Consider the following 25,166-nt stretch of genomic DNA (forward strand, 5'->3'; position numbering starts at 1 on the left):
AGCTGCAGTATGTCAAGTCTATGGTGGCCTGTCGGCTTGACAAGGTGTCAGACACAGCTTCAGCTCAACCCTCCTGCATGCAAGCAGCAGCTTCCAGCACATGCAGTCCTGTCCTCACGTTCTCCATCTTCTCTGCCGTGCCCCCACCCCCAGGTCCATCCCTGCCTCCACTGTCCTGCCTCCTGAAATATGGTTTTTAATAAAGAGCACGGTAAATGGCTGCTCTAGCGGCAATAAAAATGAAGGATCTTAGGCCCTTGGCTGAGGAGTGTCTTGAGGAAATAGGAATGCGGTGAGACAGTGTTCTTGCCTCGTAGCCTGGCCGCACAGGAGAGTTAGGGAGGCACAGTCACTGTAAGAGGGGAGCGAGGGAGAGAAGAAGGGGGAGTGAGAAAATTACTCTTAAATCTACAAGAACATTTGTGTTATTTACATTGTTCTACAAATTTATTTGAGTTCATTTCAGCTGAAAAAGTAGCAGGCTACATGGTGGCCTGGTGAGGAAGGGCAAGAAGCCTATTTGCATTCAGAACAGTGACCCCTTCTGCTGCCATCTGCATAAAGATGGAGGAGAGGAGAGAGGAGAGGAGGCAGGGATGATTTCAGGGAGAAAAGGCAGGAGGGGTGAACTAATGCAAAAAGAAAGGAGAGCAATGAATTTTCTTTTGCACAAAGAAATAGCAGAGAAAATGTTCAGGGAGAGTATTTCCAGCTCAGAAACAGATTGTATCAGACAGGAGCATGACTTAAGGTAGAAGGGAGGGTAATAGGATAATACATAATGTTGTACTTTCGAGATTAAATGTGTTGAAATTAAGTTTCACAGGCTGGATCTGGCTCCCAAACATTTTGATCTGGGCTGTGCATGATTCTCTGCTGCCAATTCATTTTGGCCCACCTACATCCACAATGAGTGAGGATGCAGCTGCTGATTGCCAAACAAGGCAGAGTTAGCACTGACATGCTCCCAACATCCACTGGTGCAGGGTTAGCGAGCTAACCTGCTAGCTAAAACAGCTGTAATGACAGAGAGTACAGCCAAACAGGCAGCTCTGTGAGACTGAACTTTGGCACAATGGCACTTTGAGCTAAATGCTAACAGGCTGATCACAAAATCTGAAAACTTCTCATAAAGCAGGTACATTGTTTGCTGTGTTCACTGCCCTACACCCCATTTTTCCTTATAGGTGTGACTGGTGCCAACCCGCTTTGGCATGACGGGAGTGTAGTGTGAGTTGGCATATTAAATGGCTGCTGGTGGAGCGAATTTGCTCGGCTGTAACCACAGCTGCAGCTTCTATCAGTGCTGGGCCGTTTCTTGATTAGAACAAGGGCAAAGAGCTACACTGACAGCTTTTCACGACAGGAAAGATGTTAATAATTTCATTCACATAAAAACTCTGCCATTCACACACAACAGCAGCGCCTGTTTAGCTCAGGTTAGCATTGGAGCTGCGCATGTCTGCTACGTCATTTTGACTTGTCCCTCCGATTGGCCCGTCATTAATGTGACAGATTGTCCGTCCAATCACCTTCCAAGAATTTCATGGAAAAGTCTTGCCCCTCCCTAACACTTTGTATGGGAGGTTTCTTAGATGAATGTGAAATAAATCTGAGGCATGTCATGTTAGCTGGTGTCCATAGTCTGTAAATATAAGGATGATGTCTCCTAGTGTCCAACACCAGGAAGTGCAAAAATAAATCTGATTGTAGAGAGGCTCATTTTGCCAGCGTTTCACCTTTAAGTAGTTTGGAATTAGGCTCTGGATAATTAGTAAGACAAAAACAGGACCAGTATTGCATGGCAGCAAATAAATGAAGACATTACCCTGCCAGGAACGCAGCATGTTTTGTGATCAATAAAAGATTTCCGAATAGCTGAATGAGACGCATGCCTGCACTCTCGCATCCTGATGTTCAATAATTATGCCTTCGAACCTCCCACTGAAATGTACACATACATATCAAACTGTAAAGATGATCTGGCTGTATTTCACACAAACTGATGAAGACAATCTGACTATAAATAATGTAGAACTGTATTTTATCAGCATCTCAGATTGAAAATGTGTTCCAAATAAACATATTTTGTACCTCAAATCTGAACATTTTGAATGTCAGAAAATCATTATAAAAAGTATTGATCTCTATAAATAAAATTCATGCAACCATGTATCCATAAACCATGTAACTGTGCACTGGCATTCTGGACTGGATAAGGCTGGCCACACACTACATGATTTTAAGCTAGATTTGAGGCCAGAGTCGCCTCCCCAATGATCGTGGGAGTGTGTCCAGAGTGGAAGCTCATTGCAAACGATTATTTGTCTGAATAATCCTCGTGTAAACTTCACTGCGAAGTTGTAGGCAGGTCTGCAGTTGTGTGATCTGCAGTGGTCTGGTTGAGTCATGTAGAGTGTGTGCTCAGAGGATGGTAAATTGTTTGAAGTTGTCCTTATGTCTGTGGTCTCCCATGTTTTTAAAATCATTTCAGATTTGAAAATCATCTAGTGTGTGGCCAGCCTAAATCTTGGAGCTATCAAAGTGATCAAGATACACTGCTGTTGGGCTGAGCAATATGAGTGAAAAGAAACCAGACGCTTACATCCTCTCATCTGTGTGCACTTTTCTGATTGAGATACAGGAAGAAAAAAAAAATCCCTCTGCTTTTAGTTGCCAGAAACATCAAAAGGCAGATAACTTTTGCCTGACATCAGCAGTTCAACCCCATCAATTTCCAGACAACTGAGGACACAGTTTTAAAGAAACAAAGTTTTACTGGTGTTAGCTAATGTGGCTGTCCTAAAATCTTCTTAAGAAAAATTTGGCTTTAAGGTGGCAATTTTACATAATTTGTATTTTATTGTTAAACACAGCTTTTTACCCTAAATCTGTTTCTGTTACAGAATAAACTCAGCTCAGATGGGAAGCATAATTTGTGTACAAAATGTGATATCAATCCATCCTACAATGGTGGCAATATTTCATTATAACTTAGGAGACATCTGCTTGTGATGATAGAGAAATAGTCAGCAGATCACCAATTTTAGGGCAATTTATCCTCTGGGGATCATAATTGCCCCCCCACAAAACATCTTTTTTAATTGCAATATGTCCTACAATTGTCAAGATATTTAGTTACAAACTCAAGTCACCTGCTAGTGGTGATAGAGCAGATGTGTGGGGATCACCAAATAAAGGGATTCATCCTCTGGGTTTTATGGAAAAATAAGGGCGATGCTGCAGTGTGGGTGTCACTGAACTTTGATATGTCACGATAAAAAAATCAAAAATATGAATACTTTTTTTTGTTTTACTTTGGCAAAAAAATGTTACCACCTGAGCACCTAAAACAGTTAGTTTAGTTTCTTTTGATTTCCAGATTGAACATTAAAAAGCTGCCATTCACATGTCAAAATAAGGTGTTCTGCTAAAAGCAATGAAAGGCAAAAGAAGTAAGATTTTCATGAAATGATGTATACCTCATATAAAACATCTCCTTTAAGTTTCATTAAAGACCCTGTAAAGTGAAAATCAACCTGTATTTAGGTTTGTTGTCTGACAGGTCAAAAATCAAATTTCAGTCAACTAAAATATCTCTAAGTTTATGAAATTAAGCTTCAAAATCATGAAAATGAGGCAGTAAAATCGGCTCAAGAAAGTGTGGGCGTGTCTGTTGAGTAAGCTGAAGCCACGCCCACTCAGGAGAAATAGGATCCTCTCAGATTTAAAAAATGTTTACAATCTGAATGTCGACTTTATGATCAGAGATCAGCTACCTGGCAGAGAAGAGACAAAGTCTGTTTTCTGGCTCAAATCTCTGTTATGCTTTAAATGATCCATAGTCCACTCTAGCCAATGGATTTGGCAAATTTACCTCACAACAAACACAAAAACAGCATTTAACTAACTGTTTTCTTTCAATGAAGGCAGTGACCTTAGCTAACAACAGACTGTACTGAGATGAACTGCTCTGTGACTTTATATTGTAGTATTAGAGGGGGTAAGTCATTCCCTACTGAGCCCACATGAAAACAAACCAGGAAAGAGGTGAAAAACTTTCAAACAGTCCTAATCCAGAATTCAGTCACATGTAGATCTCAGTATTTTCACATGTTTACAGCAACCATATTCTAACATATCTAGTGTGTTAAGACAAAAACTTTGGATTTTACTTTACAGGGTCTTTAACCTCCTGGGACCTGAGCTTTCATTTGGAATGTTTTTTTTTTAGTTCCTCCCACTTATTTGGCATTAGAAAGACCCGATTAGTGTGAAAGCTTAGCCGTATCTTTGAACAGGAAGTAGTTTTGACCAAAAATGATGTCTACAAACCTGAAGGTCCTGTTTCTGCAAAAAAAAAAACACATACAGCACTGGATTGGTTTTAGAGGGAATGTTTTTGCTGTGTGGACATGTGTTAGTAGTCAGGGGTCTTTAGTCAGCAGGAAGTGGTACCACTGGGAGAGGTCTGAGGAAGTAATTTTGATGATGGACTACACGTGCTTGTTAAGGCTTCAAAAAAATTTCCACTAATAGTTCTGAATTTCTTGAAAATTTCCCTTTCAAAAAATGTTACAAGTGACAGAAATGTCAAAAACTACCTTGGTTTTTTGAGAAAATTCTTAAACAAATATCCATGTTATATATTCAATATTACTCAAATGTTTCAAAATTCATCATAAAGCTGAACCTTTCAATAAAATTTTCCCTGGAAATTCCATGTAATTTCCTGAAAAATTTCAAAGCAAATGTTCCCCTAAATTTCCTATCAAATTCTCTAAGATTTACATAAACACTCTTCAAAATTTCATGAAAATGATGAAAAATTCCACAAACATTTTAACAATTTCCCTCAAGTTTCCCTAAAAATATTTTTTAAAAAGGACACCTTCCACCCCAACTCCCAATCAAATTCCCCAAAATCTACAAAAAAACCCTACCAATTATGCATGAAAATGACTGAAAATTTCAAACCAAATTGATTTCCATAAAATATCTTAAATTTTCAAACCAAATTTCCCCCAAATTTTTCAAAAATACACACATATCCCAAAATGTTCATAACAATACTTGTACATTTCTAAACACCAAAATATACAGTTGCAAGAAAAAGTATGTGAACCCCTTGTGATTTCTTGGATTTCTGCATAAATTGGTCATAAAATGTGTTCTGATCTTCATCTAAGTCACAACAATAGACAAACACAGTCTGCTTAAACTAATACCACACACAATCATGATATGTTTTCATGTTTTTATTGAACAAAACATGTGAACCTCCACAGCGCATGGTGGAAAAAGTATGTGAACCCCTAGGCTAATGATTTTCCTAAGAGCTAATTGGAGCCAGGAGTCAGCCAACCTGGAGTCCAATCAATGTGATGAGATTGGATGTGTTGGTTAAAGCTGCCCTGCCCTATAAAAAACACACACCAGTTTTGAATTTGCTGTTCTCAAGAAGCATTGCCTGATGTGAACCATGACTGGCACAAAAGAGCTCTCAGAAGACCTACGATCAAGAATTGTTGACTTGCATGAAGCTGGAAAGGGTTACAAAGTATTTCTAAAAGCCTTGATGTTCATGTGTCCACGGTAAGACAGACTGTCTACAAAGAGAAAGTTCAGCACTGTTGCTACTCTCCCTAGGCGTGGTCGTTCTGTAAAGATGACTGTAAGAGCACAGTGCAGAATGCTCAATGAGGTGAAGAAGAATCCTAGAGTGTCAGCTAAAGACTTACAGAAATCTCTGGCACATGCTAACATTTGTGTTGACAAATCTACAATAAGTAAAACATTAAACAAGAATGGAGTTCATGGGAAGACACCAAGGAGGAAGCTACTGATGTCCAAAAAAACATATTACTGCATGTTTGAAATTTGCAAAAGAGCACCTGGATGTTCCACAGCACTACTGGCAAAATATTCTGTCCATAGATGAAACCAAAATTGAGTTGTTTGGAAGGAACACACAACGCTATGTGTAGAGAAAAAAAGGCACAGCACACCAACATCAAAACCTCATCCCAACTGTGAAATATGGTGGAGGGGCCATCATGGTTTGGGGCTGCTTTGCTGCCTCAGGGCCTGGACGGATTGCTGTCATTGACGGAAAAATGAATTCCCAAGTTTATCAAAACATTTTGCAGGAAAACTTAAGACCATCTGTCCGCCAACTGAAGCTCAACAGAGGATGGGTGATGCAACAGGACAATGACCCAAAGCATAGAAGTAAATCAACAACAGAATAGTTTCAACAGAAGAAAATACGCCTTCTGGAGTGGTCCAGTCAGAGCCCTGACCTCAACCCAATTGAGATGCTGTGGCATGACCTCAAGAGAGCGATTCACACCAGACATCCGAATAATATTGCTGAACTGAAACAGTTTTGTAAAGAGGAATGGTCCAAAATTCCTCCTGACCATTGTGCAGGTCTGATCTGCAACTACAGGAAACGTTTGGTTGAGGTTATTGCTGCCAACAGAGGGTCAACCAGTTATTAGCCTAGGGGTTCACATACTTTTTCCACCCTGCACTGTGAATGTTTACATGTTTTGTTCGATAAAAACATAAAAACATATCATTTTTTTGTGCCGTATTAGTTTAAGCAGACTGTGTTTGTCTATTGTTGTGACTTAGATTAAGATCAGATCACATTTTATGACCAATTTATGCAGAAATCCAAGAAATCCCAAAGGGATCACATACTTTTTCTCACAACTGTACAAACAATTCACTTATATGCCCATGAAAATTTCAGAGCAAATTCTCCCAACACTTCAGGCAAATTATTTCTACTTCAGTGGACATTCTGGACAAGTACCCTGAAATCCTAATAGCAGAAATTATTATTTTGTTGAAGGAAAGCAAAGATGTAATGCAGGGTCTTAGGAGGTTAAACGACAGAAGCGTACATTGATTCTGCTCTCTGTTTTCAAGTATTATGTTTAAAGTTCACATATTATGCAAAATACACTTTTACAGGCTTTTCTAGCAAAAACATGTGCCCCTGGCCTGTCCACAATCACCCCCGCCCCCCTCCACTTTTCAGAAAATGTGTGCTGAAACAAGCCATTCTCAGATTTTCCCCTCATGATGCCATGAGGGGAAAAGTGGCGGACCGCCACAAATAAATTAGGCCCGCCACAAATAGATTCTGGCGCTACCTGTTTGCCCTCGCTCTGTGATTGTAGTGTGTCATTAAAATGACTACATTGCAACTATCTGAGTATAAATTATCTGGAAGTTTTGAGCCGCCAGGGTGCATTTCTCGCTGAACTTTCGCTTCTCCCATTGTCCCTGAATGCATCTCTCACAGCAGAGAGCTGTCTTTTTCTCCTCCACCCATCCAGAAAACTCCTGCACATGCGGCCAGGTTTTTTTTTATATCAGTGGCGAGAGAAGCAAGGGAGAATAAGGTAAACAGAGTAGCGTGGTGAGTTAGCAGCTAGTTAGATGCCTGACGGACCCGAGAAACAGCGCTGGATCTGCAGCGTTGAACAGTCATTCAACTTTGAAAAGGAGGTCTAACTCACACGGTATTTGTTAAAATACGATGCAAGATGACTCCGAGATAACGGTGGCAGAAACACAACACGCCGCTAAAGACATGAGCCCAGTGTTATTGGCTAGGATTTAAAAATCTCATACAGACATTTAACCCAGAATACAAGATTTGCCTGGGTGTGAACATTTTGCTGAAAACTCCCTGCCAGAGTCGTACGCGTCAGAGAGAAGATGGCCCAGCAGCAGACAAATGTGATCCACATCTCCACAACAACGGAGACTTATCTCAGCCTTACAGTTCAAAACACTGACAAAAAGTAGTTAAAATGTTCCTGCCTCCAGACAAGCCCCCCCCCATGATCACACAGGAGAGTTTATTGAATAAAGTTTAAAGGCGCTCTCGTGTCATGAACTTGTCAGAAACTGGTCCAGCATTCATCAGCACAGATAACGGACTAATATAATCACAGCTGTGAGCCTGAATGGAGGACTAGACTGCAGGGTTTTGGCCTCTGGCTGCATGCAGGATTGATGAGTTCTGTGTGGGTTTGCTTCATCCTTAATGAGGGAAATAATCATTTTATAATCAGCATGAGTAAACATAACACAGAACACACTTCAGGACTTTCTTTACACTGTAAAAGAAAGAGTATTTCATGATTTATGTATTTTTGATTTATGTAGTAAAAGATTGAGTAAAGTCCATTTCAAAATAAAACTGCTCAATTTTACTTTATATTGATTTCTACTTTCTGCATAAAATTTTATTAAAAATCCAATAGAACAGTCTATTTTAATCACAAAGCTAGTGTCATTTGGGGCTGAATTAAATACAGCTGCTGAGAGGCCAGGTCAAAATATTGCAATATATATCGTGTATCAGGATATAGCAAAAATATATCAGGATATCAATTTTAGGCCTTTTTTTTTTTGTTTTTTTTTAGGAAGTAAAATAAAATGCCTCAAGAAAGGGTGCAAACTCTGCAGGAACAAAATTTAATAAAACTGTTACTCCTTTTGATTAAGTTACCTACTTCATTTATTCAACCTAATTTCTTATTTATTTATTTTTATTAATTTCTTTAAATAAGCTGATAGATTTTTTATTTAAATGTATTTATGTTAAGTTTATTTGATGTTTGTTCACATTTGACATTAAATGAAAGTTTTATATTCAAATCCAAATCAAACTCCATGGGTCCCCCAAATAGATTCTGGTCCTGTGGGAAACACTGGTAAAGCTGAACATCAGGCAGGTAAATAAAAGGCAAGGACGAACTACTTTTTTGGCATGTTTTACACTGTGCATACTCTTCAAAATATTTAAAGAAACAGCCACTTTAATTTCCAAAAGGGGAGTATGTTGAGGTTTAAAATAAGTTCTGACTTTGATTTTTGTGGGTCATCTTTAAGCTTAAAATATGCCTCTAAATGAACAGAAGACGGCCAATCAGATCTGACAAAACCACACTTCCTCTGTTCTTTTTTCTTTCTTAAACTCTGTCTTAAAGAGCCTCCTCCCTGAACTTAAACTTAGATATTCATGTAATCATTAACATTGAATTTCAGAGCAAAGTACTTTAGGATTGCAACCAACTTTTCAAGGCTTAGAGCTGGTACTTGTGACATATTCACCAGTGTAACATCATGTCAAGTATTTGCAGGACTGTGACAGCAGTTACAAGCAAGATGAAGAGTGTGTTTGATTTCAGGGCCGCTTCACTCTCCTTCAGTCTCCATTTCTCTCTCACGCACAAGGCAAAACATGTCCTTGGGGACGGCATCAGCCTTGTGTAAGCAGTGACCCCTGACAATAAGTGACAGATTCTGACAAGCAGACAGGGCGACATGTAAAATCAGCCTCACTCATTTGCACACCTTCTCCTCTGGGAGTGACACAGGAGACTGTACATGCTGTCTGAAAGACTGTGATACATACAGTATGTACTACACAGCATGTGCACTGTAACCACAGAGCTTACTCTACTCATTTTAGTGCTCTTTCTTTTAACAGTACTTTAATTCATTTGACATTTTTTGTTCCCTCATCTCTTGTTCAAAGGATCTCTGCTGCTCTGGTTTCAATTTATACTACAAACATTTGTTTTTTTCCCACAGCAATTAATCCGTTTCCATCTTTTTGTTGGGCCGTGGAGGAACAATAAAACAACTCCTCTCCTCACTGACACAGTCTTACTACCTAAGTAGGTTATAGTTTCAGATTTTGTGTTAAAATACAACAATGACTTTGTTAATGAGCTGCAGGAATGCATAAACGTGTTTTCTTGTGTACTCTCAGGTAACTCTCAGGTGAGCCCATTAATCACAGACTTTTTAACATTTAATCATTAACCTCGCTCACGATCATCAGCAGCATATGCTTTTCCTCCAAACGTACACTTTGATCCTGTCTTCTTTTACCTGCCCATCTGCTTTCTCAAATGCTCTCTGCTGGATCATTAATGCACCAAGTATACCCAAACAGCCCATGAAAAGGTGCAAGTTAAGCTTTGGTGATCTTCTATTTTTGACTCATTTTACCCTGAGAGGCCTAAACCAGGAGGGTTTCTATCATATCTGCTGTATTTCAGCCGTGCATTCGTGCACTGCAATCTGGGCGACTAGGACAGCCAAAAATGCCTCATTAAAGTAGAGCAATGTTACTGTATTGTTTTAAATTTAATCATGGAGGACTTTAACCACATGCTAACCAGGTCAAAACCTCAATTAATGCTGGTCTTTGTCGAGTAAAAGCAAAGCCTTGTTAAGAAAGTCTGTAAGTAGGGGTGAGACAAAATATTGATGTAGCGATATATCATTGTCTTGACTGGTTTGATTAAATAACCTCACTCCTGGTGCCAAATATTGATATTTTAATTTTTAAAATAAGCTTGTCTTGGCTCACTGTCAGTCTTTATGACCTCTCACAATGGCACTTATCAGGAATTTGCAGTGTTATCAGCATAATATTGGTATTGGCAGATCATAGCTTAAAAAGCTTATTATCATAGCAGTGTATATGAGCTTCATTTCTGCTGATATTTACAGCCTGGTACAGTGCATTCAGGAAGTATTCAGACTCACTTCACTTTTTTTTTATTTTGCTATGTTGCAGCTTGATGTGCCTTTCCAATTCATGTTCAATCAATTTATTTCACCACAGGTGGACTGCACACAAGGTGCACAAACATCTCAGAAAAGACTGTGAGGACTGGAAGGAGGGGGGTCTGAATACTTATGCCAATGTGATATTTCAGTTTTTGTTTTTATTATATTCGCAAAAAATGCATAAAAATATGTTTTCACTTTGTCATAGCAGGATACTGAGTTTAGATTAATAAGAATAAAATTTTCAGCTGTAGCATCAAGCAGCAACATTTATTCATCAATTTATCTTAAAAAGGGAAATTTCGTATTAATCAACACTCAGGCATATGTAAATGTACCTAGGTCAGCCAGAAGGCTAATTTCTATTAGCAGTTCCTGAGCCTGATGTTCTTTGGCATCTTAGAGTGAAATACAACACATAAATATTCGACAGTAGAAAAACAAAAAATAACTATGATGATAACAAGGACATTTACAACATAACTAATCAACATGAACAATTATAATATTGGGCATGGTACAGTTAAAGTTACTATTGGTTGCTGAGCATCAAAATGAAAGAATGATGGGATGGTTACGTCTTCATTGACTGTGGTATTAAATAACACTGATGTGATGCTCTGAAGGAAATGACAGCCTGGATGAATGTGACTTTCCTTTAGAGGGAAGCTTGAAGTATGTGGAGTTTAAGCAAAGCCAACAGACCTAAGTCAACAGGAATGTCTTATGTCACCCCATTCCTTAAATTTAAAGTGTTGGGTTTTTTTTAAGTGGTACTATTTTGTGTTGTGCACAGTCTCTACAGAGCTGTTTGTAACTCATAGAGGCAGGTGAAGCTTGTTTTTACTGCTGCTTTAAAACGTGTAATTTGCCTATTATGTTCATGTAATTGCTGAGAGATTTGCTGTTCGTTACCAAAAAAAAAAAAAACTGTAGGATGCAGGTACATTTTTCTGATATGCTGATATAAACATTCGCTGTTACTGACATCAACACAATATTTAAATGCACTTCAGACTTCATAAAAAAAAAAAAAAAAAAATGTAGTTCAGATCAAAAACTCCAGTCCTTAAAACACGCTTTAAGGGATGATGATGAATAAAGGAAAAGACTTCAGCTGATTTAGGTGTATTGATCCAGCCCAAACATTTGCTAACTTCACTGTTTGGATAGTAATATTTACAGGTGATAAAACCTGATTTTTATAGCCAAAATATGGATTGTAGATATTGGCAGAAATATTCTTATCTTCCAATTTCGATAATTAACTTTCTAAGCTATATCTGCCAATACTGATATCATTCAGATAATACTGTGCATCCCTATAAAATGGCTGTATAGAATGGTGTTGATATCAGATCAAATGAGTTTTGACATGTTGGCATATTGGATATCTCCCAAAAAACAACATCCTTGCATCTCTAGCGCTTAAAACATAAGTAAGGGTGAGAAAACAAAGGACAGCAGGGGGAAAAAAGACGGTGACATCAGAATACCGTCATACTTCAACACCTCAACACCTGATCAGCAGAATTTCTCTATTGTGATCTTATTGTTGCTGACATTAACAGTTAGTACAGGCTCATAATTACAGCCATCATTTCCTTTGAAAACAATTGAGAGTCATATCTGCTTACTGTAATGAATTTTCAAGCAAATATCTGCTCATACCGATATCGTGCCAGTTATGCAATGAAATATCTACCACAACATTTTTGTGTACTGTTCAAATGCATCATGTACACTGTTTACTTTTTAAAATTCTCTTTCTAAATAAAGCATTTGCTGCTGATAGCACTGGTAACTTATCCACAGTTCAATATAGGCTTCTTAAATCTAATATGGACCACCCTTGTAAGACTTTCCAGGTAAAAACAAACAGCTACTTTGATTGAAGTTTGTGTATTGCCATCATGGCACACTTCAAAATAATCACCACATTTCTAATATCAAATTCACGCAAAAAGTAAAAAAAAAAAAAAAAAAGAAAAAGAAAAAAGAAAAAGAAAAAAGCTGTTAGAAGCAAATTATTAAAATTATATGTAGAAAATGGGAACTGAGTACAACTGAAGGGCTCCTTTCATGCAGAAATGGATGTTTTTGCACTCTGGCTGTTTCTTTGATTTGTTTTTCAACACAGTTTCTACCAAGGACAGTTATAATGCCATCTTATCTGATATTCAAAGCTCCTTACAGTACAAATCAACAGTCAGCTGCTCATTAAACTATTTGGATTTTTACCTCCTGACCAGCATGATCAAATGAATTTATTTAATGTGAAACAGTCTAAAAATATGTGTAGTGCTATGAATGACTGCAATGTTCAATAGTCCCTGTAAGGGCTTTCTGAACAACACAGACTGTGTTCATAGTAAATCAGTGGTTCTCAACTGGTGGGTTTGGACCCAGCAGTGGGTTGCATGGCTGTTTTCAGTGGTCTAAGAATGTGAAAGAGTCTACTGAGTGCGTTTTTTTCTGATGTTCAAGTTTTTGACAGCGGTAAGGCAGAATTTTTCCCCCTGAATTATTAAATAATTTAATTCTGTATTCATTAAAACTCATGGAAGATTTTCCATCTTATTCTTAAAGGTTATTTCCCCCAAAGGATTACGGTATTTTTCTAGATTTTTTTTTTAATTTCTGTGGGCAGTCCCCCAGAAACTTTTTTACTTTTCTCAGCATCTTTTTTCCAGTAATCATAGAAAAACTACAAGTAACTAAGGACTTTCAGCTGTTTTTCACTATTATTTTTTAAAGGGGACTTATTATGTAAAATCACTTTTTCAGGCTTTTCTAACAAAAATATGTGCCCCTGGCCTGTCCACAATCCCCTCAAAAACCAGAAAAATCAATTTTCTTCCATCCTGTCTTTCTCCACCTTTCAGAAAATGTGTCTGAAAACAAGCAATTCTTAGATGTTACCCTCATGATGTCACATGGGGAGTAAGCCCCACCCCAAGGTTTGGTTGGCCCTCCTCGCTTGGAAGAAAGTTCCATGCCCCTCTTGTGACCTTCCTCACAGCTACCAGCTGAGATGCTGGATAGCTCATTGGGATACCGTGCTGGCTTTTGTCTTGGGGATTGATGGTTTTGAATCCCAGTCAGGTCCTAAACTTCGGATAAAAGTGTCTGCAACATTGTAACATCAGAAGTACCACATCCATTTCCTGAGAGGGGTGTGGTCAGGGGCAGAGCCAGACAGCTTATTAACATTTAAAGCCACAGACACAGAAATGAAGCAGAGAGGTTTTTAGACATGCAAAAACCCTATACTAGAGTGTTTTTCAGCCACAAACTTCACAGGCATGTTTGTGGGACCTCTGAGAACAATATAAACTTGTCTTAAAAGGGTAAAATATGTCCCCTTTAAATGTAACCAGGAAAAACCTTGTTGAGTTTAAGCATGACAAGACATGCAGCACATATACCAAAGAGAAAAAAAGAGCTGTCATACACAGCAAACATGGTACAAAAAAATATCTGCCGAAATCTGCTGTAATTATCAAGACTCCCAGGAACCTTCATTAATCTTGTCCAGTATGATTTCAGGAATTTCAGATGCAAATGTTTGTGAGTTTTGGGGGATCTTCCTGGACGTGAGGGTCCTGGCTGCAGACCGTGCATTTCTGACGTCCACTCTTACGGGCCGTTAATCTGAGACGCTGTCTAACTCAGAAAGGATATGACAAAATTTGCCAGTACAATGTATTTCCAGTTTTATATTTATTTAACATTAATCTTTATGCATAAACGATGTTTAGTAGTTAAATTCCAAATTGCAAACATTACAGACTAAGAAACTTTTCATAAATACAAAAGGTTAGAGATCTTGAGTTAAATGATACATTGATATGTTTAAAAGTCGTCACATGAGCAATGGCTTGCTTTACCTTTGACAGACTGTTATTCAGCGTTTGAAAAGTTTTGTAATCAGGTTTTCAACTTTTGGTATCTTAGCTCTAACCTTGACCCTTACCCTAACCCGAAAAAGAAGTTCAGTATGACTTAACTTCAAAAGTTTTAGCATATATTTCCTTTCTGGGACATACAGATGAACGGTTATGAGAGTGGCCATCAGGAATGAAAGGACTACAGCCTGACTGTCTTGTCTTGTCCTGGACATTTTTCCCACAAACTTTCAGAAATCTTCTATGATACTTCCCCAGAAATTTTACTCTTTATTATTTATAGTATTCGTCTTATTATCGTCAGTTTGTTCCATCTCCTTTCTATGTCTATCTATCTGGGGTCCAAACAGCACCATCTTTTATTGGATCAATTTAATTGGTTGATAAATAATTCAGAAATTCGGGTTATGACTTCTCATTATGGAACTTGTGGTCGTGCCCAAAACTTGACCAGTTGAGAACCACTGTAGCAAATAAGGAGTTTTAGTACACATAAGTGAGACAATCACTGTACTGAAGATTTTATGCCAAAAGTCATTTGAAAAATTCAAGCATCAGTCAAGCTATGAGGCAGCAGCTCTCTTAGAAGATAAGTTGTACAAAAAGGTGCTTGGATTTAATATGTTCTTTATAACTTTTGAATATTTGATGAAATATTAAAATTAATTGAGGATGAGCAATAAAAGTTAGGTGTAGGAGTTTTAACACAAGAAAGATTGCCTCTGTGACTTTGCTGCAGTATGTATATCCATGAAATGATTAGACTCTATAACCAATAATAATTAAGACTGGCTCAGGAGATTATCACAGGATATATTCTTTAGTAATCTCCTGAATGTCTTTCTGCTCACGATAAGGGCTCTTCTTCCACTGCATATAATCGTGACTAAATGATCGGAACAAATATCCAGGGGAGAAGTGGAGAAGTGACACAAATATGACTTGATTAGAAAGAGCAGAATGTTTAAAACATTTGTGACATGAACAAATCTTTTTTTTACAAAGAAGTATTTTACTCTTACTTATCTTTTTCTGGGCTACAGAGGAGGAATTGAAACACAGAACAAGTCTATGTCTTCCTACGTTTAATGTAAAATGTGCCAAACTCACCGTCTTCAGTGGGTACATAGATGTTGAGGTAAAGGCAGTCCTCGCTCTGGTTCTGAACATAAGTCGCTGCAGCATCCAGGTTGTCTGTAAACCACACAGGTAGCATGATCTCAGGTAAAACCCCGTGCACATTCTGGGGGCACACCGGAGCAAACTGGGTGGCGTTGCGGATCTCTTGCCAGGATCCTGGCGCTTCAGGAGGCTGGAAACGGCGCTCGCCGATCGGCGCGGTGGCATATGGCACACCTAAGTACTGTTCCACAGGACCCAGGATCTCATTGTTGAGCTCCTTCCTGATCCCACGAACCTTCCCATAGCCTGTGGATACTATGGGGTGTTTCAGGTCGACTCGTTGACACGTGGAAAGTGTGAGGTGTAAAACCAGTCCCAGTAGCCACAACAGACAGTGATTAGCGACCTGCTGAGAAGTATAATGACGCTTTCCACCATAGCCCTGGTGGCTGGCAGCATTGAAAGGAAAAAACAACATGTCCAAAATAAAGGCTCTTTTAGTCATTTTACTTCAGGACGGGTGCAGAGAAGGGATCACAAACTCAGAGGTTTACCGGGGATAACGGAGGAAAAAAGAGGATTTGTGGATGGGGACAGGTTAACAGTTCTCCTATAGTGACATGGTGAGACGCAGGGACAGTTCGCATTCTCAGGTAGACGCTGTGGTCTCATCCGTCTCTTAGGATCTCCTGATGGGTCCAGAGCTGCAGTCAGGGAGCCAATTACACCTGGAAGAGACGCAAAAGTAGAGTCAGTATGTGTGGATAGGTGGGCTCTTTAAAGCCCGTCAGTGTGCTTAAGGACAACATGATTTTACCAAAGATGAAGTGTCTGCTCAGTAAAAAGAAGGAATAATGATACTTGACTGCGGAGGACTCCTTTGTGGTACATTTAAATTACCCTGAGGCTAAGTTCTGCTAATCTGTCTGCTACTACAGACAAAGGGAGTTATATCTGTAATATGATTTGATTTAGTGGTCTTCAAGATAATTGATTTAACCTGGCAATATGGATGTCAGTAAGAATTTAACCTCCTAATTTGTTCACTAAAATTTAATTCCATTGTGTCGCAGCTCTGCTAATGTGGGAATTATAGAGAAGCATAGTGCATCTGCACAGACGCCAACTGTGCAGACTCCACGCAGAGCAGCTGTGAACAAACAATGAGCCACAACTGTTTATTCGAAGTCCAAATAATTAATGTATAAGTCAGGAAGTTCTGCAACTAATTTGTTTTTATATGCGGCCCCTTTGTGTGCTTTGCTGTGCAGTTATGGACCTAAACTATACTTTTTGTTTGGACTGCATTGAGTTATGTAGCACAACTTTTGTAAACACTGCTATGTGTCCCAACAGCTAATTCATTTGTTTGTATTATTAATGTCAAGCTCGCATTTTGGTCATAAATATGAATTAAAAACAATTCCTGTTGACTTTAAGATAGGTGACTGTGTGTTATCCATCCTGTTGGTTCTATGTTATTGATAGTTTGGCCACATCAACTGTTTACATTTTAAATTACGATTACTTTGGGCATTCAGTTGCCAATTTGACTGTACTTCAGTATGCACATTCATACCAGGCATTAACTATTTGTCTTCAGTGACAACCTGCAATTGGAACAAACTAGCCTGCCTCTGGCAAATAAAAGCTTATACATCCTGCTAGGATGTTTGCACTGAATCCACTGGCAAAACAAAAAAGGAGGCCAATTAGCCACGAGCTAAGATGCTTGTTGCACCTCTTAAGTAGCTTATCTCCTTCATTGTGCCATAAACATGCTTTCAAAGGAAACAGTCATACACCATTTAGCAAATAGACAATGTTGGATACTTGTTAGATTGAAATGAAAACTTAGTTCTAGACAGTAGTTAACAAGGGAGTTGAGATGTGTCACTCAGAAATGAGCCGATCTTCCATTGTTCCATTTTTTGTTGTTGGTTTATAGACATAAAAAAAGCCAAAATGGTACCAAATGAAGAGCCATTTGGGAGCCAAAATTGACTAGTATGTGTCATGTCTACAGAAGTAATCCAGCCCAGATAAAGGCATCCCAGACAACCCACATCAAACTGTCTTCAGTGCACATTGAGGTGTTTTACGTATTTTGCGCAGCAATATATCGTATCTTCCACCAAGTATAGATTTGTTTCAAATTAATTGCTAATATGAACTGAAGTCAGTGATACTGGATGAAAGCATCAGTTGCTTTTCCGTCCACTTGAAGATGCTGTTGTGCCCTTTTTCTAGTGAGGTCAGCAGAGGTCACAATCATACAGCAGGAGAAAGTTAGTACAACCAGTATGGCAGCACCAGGAAAGGACATTAGGAATGCAAGCAGAGAACAAACAACATGGACACAACACATGGGGTTTGCAAGGAGTGCCACATGAAAAGGCAAGGCTAATGCAAAATCAGCTAAACAGTTGGAAAAAATGGTATAGATAGCAATATATCACAATATATGGTATTGCAAAATTCTCTGTATTGCAAAATGTTTAAATCACAATAGTATTGAGTCATGGCATAAGTATTGTGATAATATCGTATCGTGGGGCCACTAGTGATTCCCATCCCTAGGTAGTAGGCATGCTTAGCTCCAGTAGTAACCTGAGCTTGACAGACAGGTGGAGCTTGTTGACAGATAAAACTCATGCTGAGACCAACTGAGAGAAGTGAAACATCTTCTCTGCCAAGAAGGGCTTTCAGTGGGGTTCTTTGCTTTTGTTTTAATAAATGAATGATGCCCAGTTCTGACAAAACTGCAGCACAGAGCATAGAGCTACATCAGAGCTAATTGCTACACTGGCTATAGCCATTCCATACACCGGCTTACAGTACATCTAAACAACACCCGTTTCCATCAGTCGGCAAAATCATTTTTCGTGATAAAACCAGTGGCAGACATAGCAATCCGCCTCCAGTACAACTAAACCTCACCTGTAGCTTCCATCTCATTCTCATCAAATTAAGCTGATTGGTTGGTTATGTTCTTAGACCTGGCACAATTGCTTCAGACTGGAGCTTTTCAAGATGGATATACCTGATGACAGACATGGAATCTGACCAGTGCTTCAAGGTTAATAAGCCTGAGCTTTAGTTTGTGTTCAGGGCTCATATACTAATGTTGAAATGATGACATGCTCATGTCGAAAAGTGTTTATATTTCAAACTCTTTACTTGCTAAATAACTTAATACAAGCATTGTCATTGTAAGCATATTAACACTGCTGGTGTTAGCATATGAAAATCGACCACACAATAACCCAACAAAAGTGAAGCCAAAACCTATGGAGCTCCCCCTTCTGACTGACTGCAGTACTGATAGGAAAAGTGCGACATCACTTCCCACAGAGTAACCACGGTGAAAAAATATACTGTGTATGAATGGTGGTGGATTGGAAAACAGCCATAATTCACAAGATGTTTCTTATCCTCAATTGACAGAGGAGCGTAAAAGAAGAGCTCTGTGTCTTTGGGCCAAAACTTGAGAAGATTATAGTGGTCACATGTTATCAACTGTTATCGTATTCCTACAGACTTCAAGCTAGCTAAAGCTATAATAGGAGCTGTAGTCTGCCTGACTGTTAACTGATTTTTCACACATTCACAAACGTATTGATGGCATCTTAAAAGTAACATTTCATGTCATGTGACATGATTGAAATACATACATATGCTAAATGATGTTGATTTATGATATCTATGTGCAAAAGATGGCGCCTTTTGATCCAGACAGTCCGAAAAGACACTGAATTGCACCTTTTAGGATGCCAATCATAATTCCTGGACTTTGTGGCACTTATTGATGTTGTTCTCTACTGTCCAGATCTCTGCTTGTATTGTACTTACTCTCAGATGTATATCATTTTGGACAATGGTAGCATTATAGAACTCTGACATGTTTTTATGTGTAACTTATTTGCTATTAGATTTGGGCTCTTAATAACCATTAAAGCATATGGTTTTCATATTTTATGCTTTAAAATCCTAGATGACCCAATCTTTCTTATTTTCTTTCTTATCTTACCATTGTTCCTTTTGATTAAGCATTTTCCCCCATTTTCCCTGGCATCATTCCAGAAAAGTACTCAGATGGGTTGAACCTCTCAATAGGCCATAAATTCCACCTCCTCCATATCAACAGATGGGACATGGGTCAAACTTTTAAATTAAAATAACTGTTTAAGAATTTCTACTCAGACATGTCTTTGGTGTCATAGTTTCTTCCCATCATTCTGATTTAGGGGTGCGCGGTATATGCGGTAGACGGTATAAATGATATAATTTTGGCCTACAGTAGAGATTTGGACTCTACTGACCAGCTTTGGCTGGTCGCAGAGCCCAGCGCTGCAGCTCTTGCTCTTACAATGGCATAAACAACCGTTTAAAAGTCTTTTTTAACTAATGACTTTCTTTTCTAAGTCCACAGTGAGTAAATGAGGTCAGAAAAGCTGCTGTAAACTAGCCGTATTCTCCGAACGGCAGCCAAAGCTAAGCTAACTCAATGCTAAACACGATACTTCCGTCAAGCTCTTCAAAATAAAAGTCTGTGGCTGTTATTTTTCTGAAATGCTTTTACTGTGAACACCTTCACTAGGAAACGTGTTCAAGTCATTAACACACCTCATCAGGATAGAGATGAAATGCGAAACTTGGAGTGCAGTTAGACAGAAGCAAACCTAGAGAGACTTAAAAAAATAGACATGTTTTCTGTGTTCCTATACTTAGAGAAGAATTGAGTATGCCATCAAAGGCTTGTTTAAGGGGAGAAGGGGGTTAATAACACTTGAATTTGGATTAAAAAGCATTATCCCTTTTTAATTTTGTAATACCGTGATACAATACCGTTATCGTTAAAGGCAAGAAAAATACTGTGATATGATTTTTAGGCCACATCGCCCAGGCCTATTCTGATTTATGTTCACTTTTCTTTGAAATTAAGTTTTGACTTATCTGATGCTATAAAAAGGTGTAAAACGCTATAATTGAGAGCCTCATTGATAAATGCAGCTCCTGTGACACTTTGTGAATACAATTAGTAGAGAAGACCAGGAACGGTGGAAAGAAACAAAACAAACCAGTGAACAAAATACATTCACCTCTTCATAACCCCGAGGGTCTACTTCAAAGAGACACAAGAATCTGTTCTGCTGTGGACTTTATCGACTTAAAGGATCAATGCAGTTTTATTTGTGGGTTAAATGTGTGTTAAAGGGGCAGGTTAAAACCATGGCAGTGTCTGCTGTGACAACAAATGACCTCACTGACAGTATTTTAGCTCCTAACATGGGGGCTATTTTGGCTTCACTTTTGTACAGTAGTTGAGACGGGCAGTCCATCTTCAAATTAAGTCAGCGCTGTGCACTAATTGGTAAGCAGGTGAATGCAACTTGCTTTGGTAAATGCTTTTATCTAGATTAAGTCTAGAGTACTAAATGTTTTTAAGCTGAAAAAAAAACCAAGTGTAGTTAAGAGAAGTTAGAATATAAGGTTACATTAAACACATAAAGGCAGGTAAAGTAAAAGGATATGCAGTTTTGTTGCAAAGATCTATTTTTGCGCTCTAAAGGGACACTTCTTAGTGACCCTGTTGTAAAATATGGCCTCTGCATCTGTTTTCATCTCTCAGATAATTACAGTACTTTGCAGAGTAACAACACTTGTCTTGAAATCAACTTGAATCCACTGAGAACTCACAATAAATCAAAGCCTCTTCACACATTAATCTGCGGATTGAACAAGAAAAACCCTGTTGGCCCTGCGCCCCTTTCAGCCATCTACACTGTGTCAGAGTTAGCCTTTTCCTCTCAACTCAGTTCAGTTGCTTCTTGCTTCCACATCATTACAGATGAATGGGCAGTGCTTATCTCACTCCGGCTTTGGGAGACGGAGCCGTTTAGGTGTGATAAAGGCTTTATGTGGCGCTAACCGTTGGTTGAATGCCATCTCATCCCTCGAACCTCCACCCTGCAATATCCACACTCTGCTTAAAGCCAGCAGACACAAGAGATGACAGGAAAATGTAGCAAAAAAAGACGCCAAGCAGTATCTACGGGTGTTCAGAGAAAGTGAGTGCTCCTCGGCTTCTTAAGGATAAAACAAGAACAAGTTGTCAGGAAAAAAACCTCTCAGTTCATTAAAGCTCTCGGAGCGACTCTATCTTCTGACACTTTGTGAGGAGGAGGTGAGAAGTCTAAGGACACCCAGAGACCTCATCAAAAAAGTTAGAGCACATGCATAGCCAAGCTGAAAATACAATTTAAGATTAATGTGAATTATACACAGTGTATGACTCTTGTTGCCCTGATGAGCTGTTGTAAATGACTCACTGCAAGGAGATAAGATTTCGTGATTGAGAGAAGCCACTATATTTATTTTTTATCTACAAAGGAAAGTGCATTTAAAGGAAGAGTTTCAGGAAACATGATTAAAATATACACTAACATCATGCCAGACTGCTTAACATTCATAGACAGCTAGCTTTGTATAGCTTTAGCAATGGAAATCAATGGCTACAGCCAAGAGAAGTCCTGCACAGAAAAAAACTCTGAACAAAAAAAAAGCACAAACCCCATCTATTCTTAGATATTTCAACAGATTATTAATACGAGATAGAACTTGACTAAAAGTGAGCGTTGTACTTGAGCTTTGGACCCCTCCCCCCAAAATCACCTGTCTTATATTTTATGCCTTCAGCTGCTAGCTGTGGCTTCTATGTTTGTCATTGTAAGGGAATTTGAAACTCTGAAACGATTCTAGTAAAAACAGTAATATTGACACCTGTTTCAATACCACAGCAGAAAAATTAGAAGTCCTAGACACCCAAAATTGGGAAATTTTTTTCTAGCAATCAAAAAATTGCTGAGCTCATAGTCTCACTGGATCATTTAAAAACTATATTAATGGGTCATTTAACTTAAAAAAAATGTAACTGCATCATTTAGGTAGTTTTATTCTCTTCTGTCTCTCATCTTTGTATGTCATGTTTGTTGTATTTGGATGTTCCTCTTGTTGTAACTGTTGTGCTGTCTTGGTCAGGTCTACCTTAAAAATCTTAATCTCAAGGGACTACCTTGTTAAATAAACACTGAAAAAAAAATCAGTGTGCCTCATTTTTATGTAGTATTTTTAAAGGTTTGTTACTCCTCAACTGGAATTCAAAGGTTCCCAAAAGCATCTCAATGTGCTGTTTGACCAATAGACATGGGAACCATCTGGGCCACAGCCCATACACGGGTGTTTGTGACGACAGAACCATTAAAAAAGGATCTTTCTGTCACATTTATTACAAGTCAATCAGAGTGACAACATACGACGTAATAGGCTTTCATTGTCTCAGGGAGCAAATTACATGAGAACTCAACAGACAGCTGTTATCATGTCTGCTGTCTACAGTTAACTGGATCACTATCAGTGGAACCAGTTGGCAAATCAAACTCTTGTCAAAGAGGACGCTGGTGGACAATTTTTGCAACGAAAAAGCTTTCAATGCAGTGCACTGCTCTTTTTCTAATTAAAAAATTGTGTCCTGTTCTGATCAAACTGCCACTACAGCTGCATCCACCCTGATCTCGTGGCTGACCGCCATTGTGAACAGGTCTACTGTTAAACTAAACCACACCTGTTCTAAATCACTGTGTTCTCTTTAAATGACACTGACTGGTCTGGTCATTCTATAGCTGTATACATTTTATTTTGAAGCAGACATGGAATCTGGCCAGTCAACTGGCTTTGCAAAGCTCATCTGATCTAGAAACCATATACAACTAGGGATGCACGATATTATTGGCAAGATATCCGTATTGGCAGATATAAACAAATCAGTTAAATACATAGGCAGATATGAACATTTCTGCCAGTATTTACAAGCGATATTTTGGCTATAAAGATCTGCCTAAATCAGCTGTTAATATGGAGCAACAGATCTACTTCAGCTGAAATATTTTTCTTCATTTATTATCATTCCTAAAACTTCAGTGTGTTTTAAGGACTAAAATTTGCTATTACAAATTAGAAGCATCTGTTAGGACCTATTCTAGTGGGTAAATCATCCTTTTTCAAGCATAACTTAAAGTGTAGAAAATCAGTGTTATCAAATCACTAATGTGAAGATAATAATTCTAAAAAACAGTATTCCAGGCGATGGAGGTAATCCACATGAGACTGGTCTGAGTATGTTTTCTATCATTACTGGGCTATAAAATCCTCTCAGAGAGATCAAGTATCTTTCTATTCCTTATGTGTTTACTCTGTTGGACTAAATATTGTTGGAATAAATAACACAGATCTGCTGTCACTGCTCACTGCTCCTTTTAAATAGTTACATACCCCTAGTGATTTTAAAGCAGCCATCTGTGCTCATATTCTGCCTGGAAATGTGACAAACATAACACAAGCCCAAGGTCAGAGCACCTTTAATATGCTCAGTATTTCCTGGGATGCACACAGTCCTTGCAGGCTGGTATATCATAGGTGTGGTTTAAGTGTCAGGCTGTTCTCTCTAAGGCTCGCCTCGCTGCATGTACAAGCAATGATGTACACACACATGCATAAAACCCAGTGAGGCGTCGGATGTTGCATGCGAGCAGAGACACAACGGTAAGCAGAAATTCCCCACCTCTCACATGTGACTTATAAACAGTAGTAACCTAACATCCCTTACATCTGTTAACGCTAACCATCCGTGAGCTGAGTATGCACTGAGCATGCATCTTCACACATAAAAAGAGATAGATGCACAAATCACTGGGCTGATTTTACCTCGTCTCTGTAAGAGGCAGGCCTGTCAGCTCGAGCTCCTTTAGAGGGAAATGTCGCTCAGTTTTATGGCTATTTTTAAAATGGGTACGGTCAGAGTAGTTTGAGAAAACTTTTGCAGAATGGTGGTGTTAGGGAAAAAGCCTGTCGTGGGATTTTATATTGCTTTGTCTCCGCCTCGACTCTTAAAAAATACATGCACTACTTCAGCTGTCAAGATGCTCTCCTCTGCTAGTCAACATCTGGAGATGACAAGTGGCTCAGCAAACCCCAAACAGCGGGCAGAGTTTTTGACTAAACTTAAGCATCTGCTGTGTCCTGTCAGTGTGCTTAGAAAAAAGGAACATTAAATTAAAGAATAAACCAAAGCTCTGATGGCCCATTGTATCCTCCTACAACTAAATCATCAATGTACATTCATTTTTGTTGGTTAGAAACAAGTCCCCTTAGAAACAGACAAGCATAGTGGCATTTAGAGATCTTAAGCATCGTCTCTGAAAGCAAATCCTACCTTGTGTGAATTTGAGGGACAACTTCTGGTTATTCCTTTCACTGAACCACCGTCTGTTCAAATTAATGGTTACATACAGATGTCTTTCATTTGCTGAAGATCCTTGCAAAATTACTTTTAGGGAAGCTTTGACTGTGTATAGAAAAATCAGATCCAAAAGTTAGAAAATCTGACTTCAAAGAGCGAGAAGCAGAAATTAGCCGGCCTCAAAGCAGACAAAGAGGCTACACAGAGCTTCAAAGTCCCGCATG

General features: G+C 38.7%; 1 protein-coding gene across 3 annotated transcripts in view; it reads right to left on the minus strand.

Moving 5' to 3' along the window:
* nlgn2b (neuroligin 2b) overlaps nucleotides 1-25,166 on the minus strand; it is a 139,589-nt gene that overhangs the window by 70,778 nt on the left and 43,645 nt on the right. For all 3 annotated transcript variants that reach the window (XR_005992686.1, XM_041801832.1, XM_041801831.1), the window contains exon 2: nucleotides 15,633-16,372. Coding sequence is in view for 2 of the 3 variants with exons in the window: in XM_041801832.1 (XP_041657766.1) it covers nucleotides 15,633-16,149 (517 nt within the window). In the remaining variant the exon portion in view is untranslated. The remainder of the gene's footprint in view (nucleotides 1-15,632; nucleotides 16,373-25,166) is intronic.

This window comes from Cheilinus undulatus, linkage group 12 (assembly GCF_018320785.1).
Source record: "Cheilinus undulatus linkage group 12, ASM1832078v1, whole genome shotgun sequence".
Classification (NCBI taxonomy): domain Eukaryota; kingdom Metazoa; phylum Chordata; class Actinopteri; order Labriformes; family Labridae; genus Cheilinus; species Cheilinus undulatus.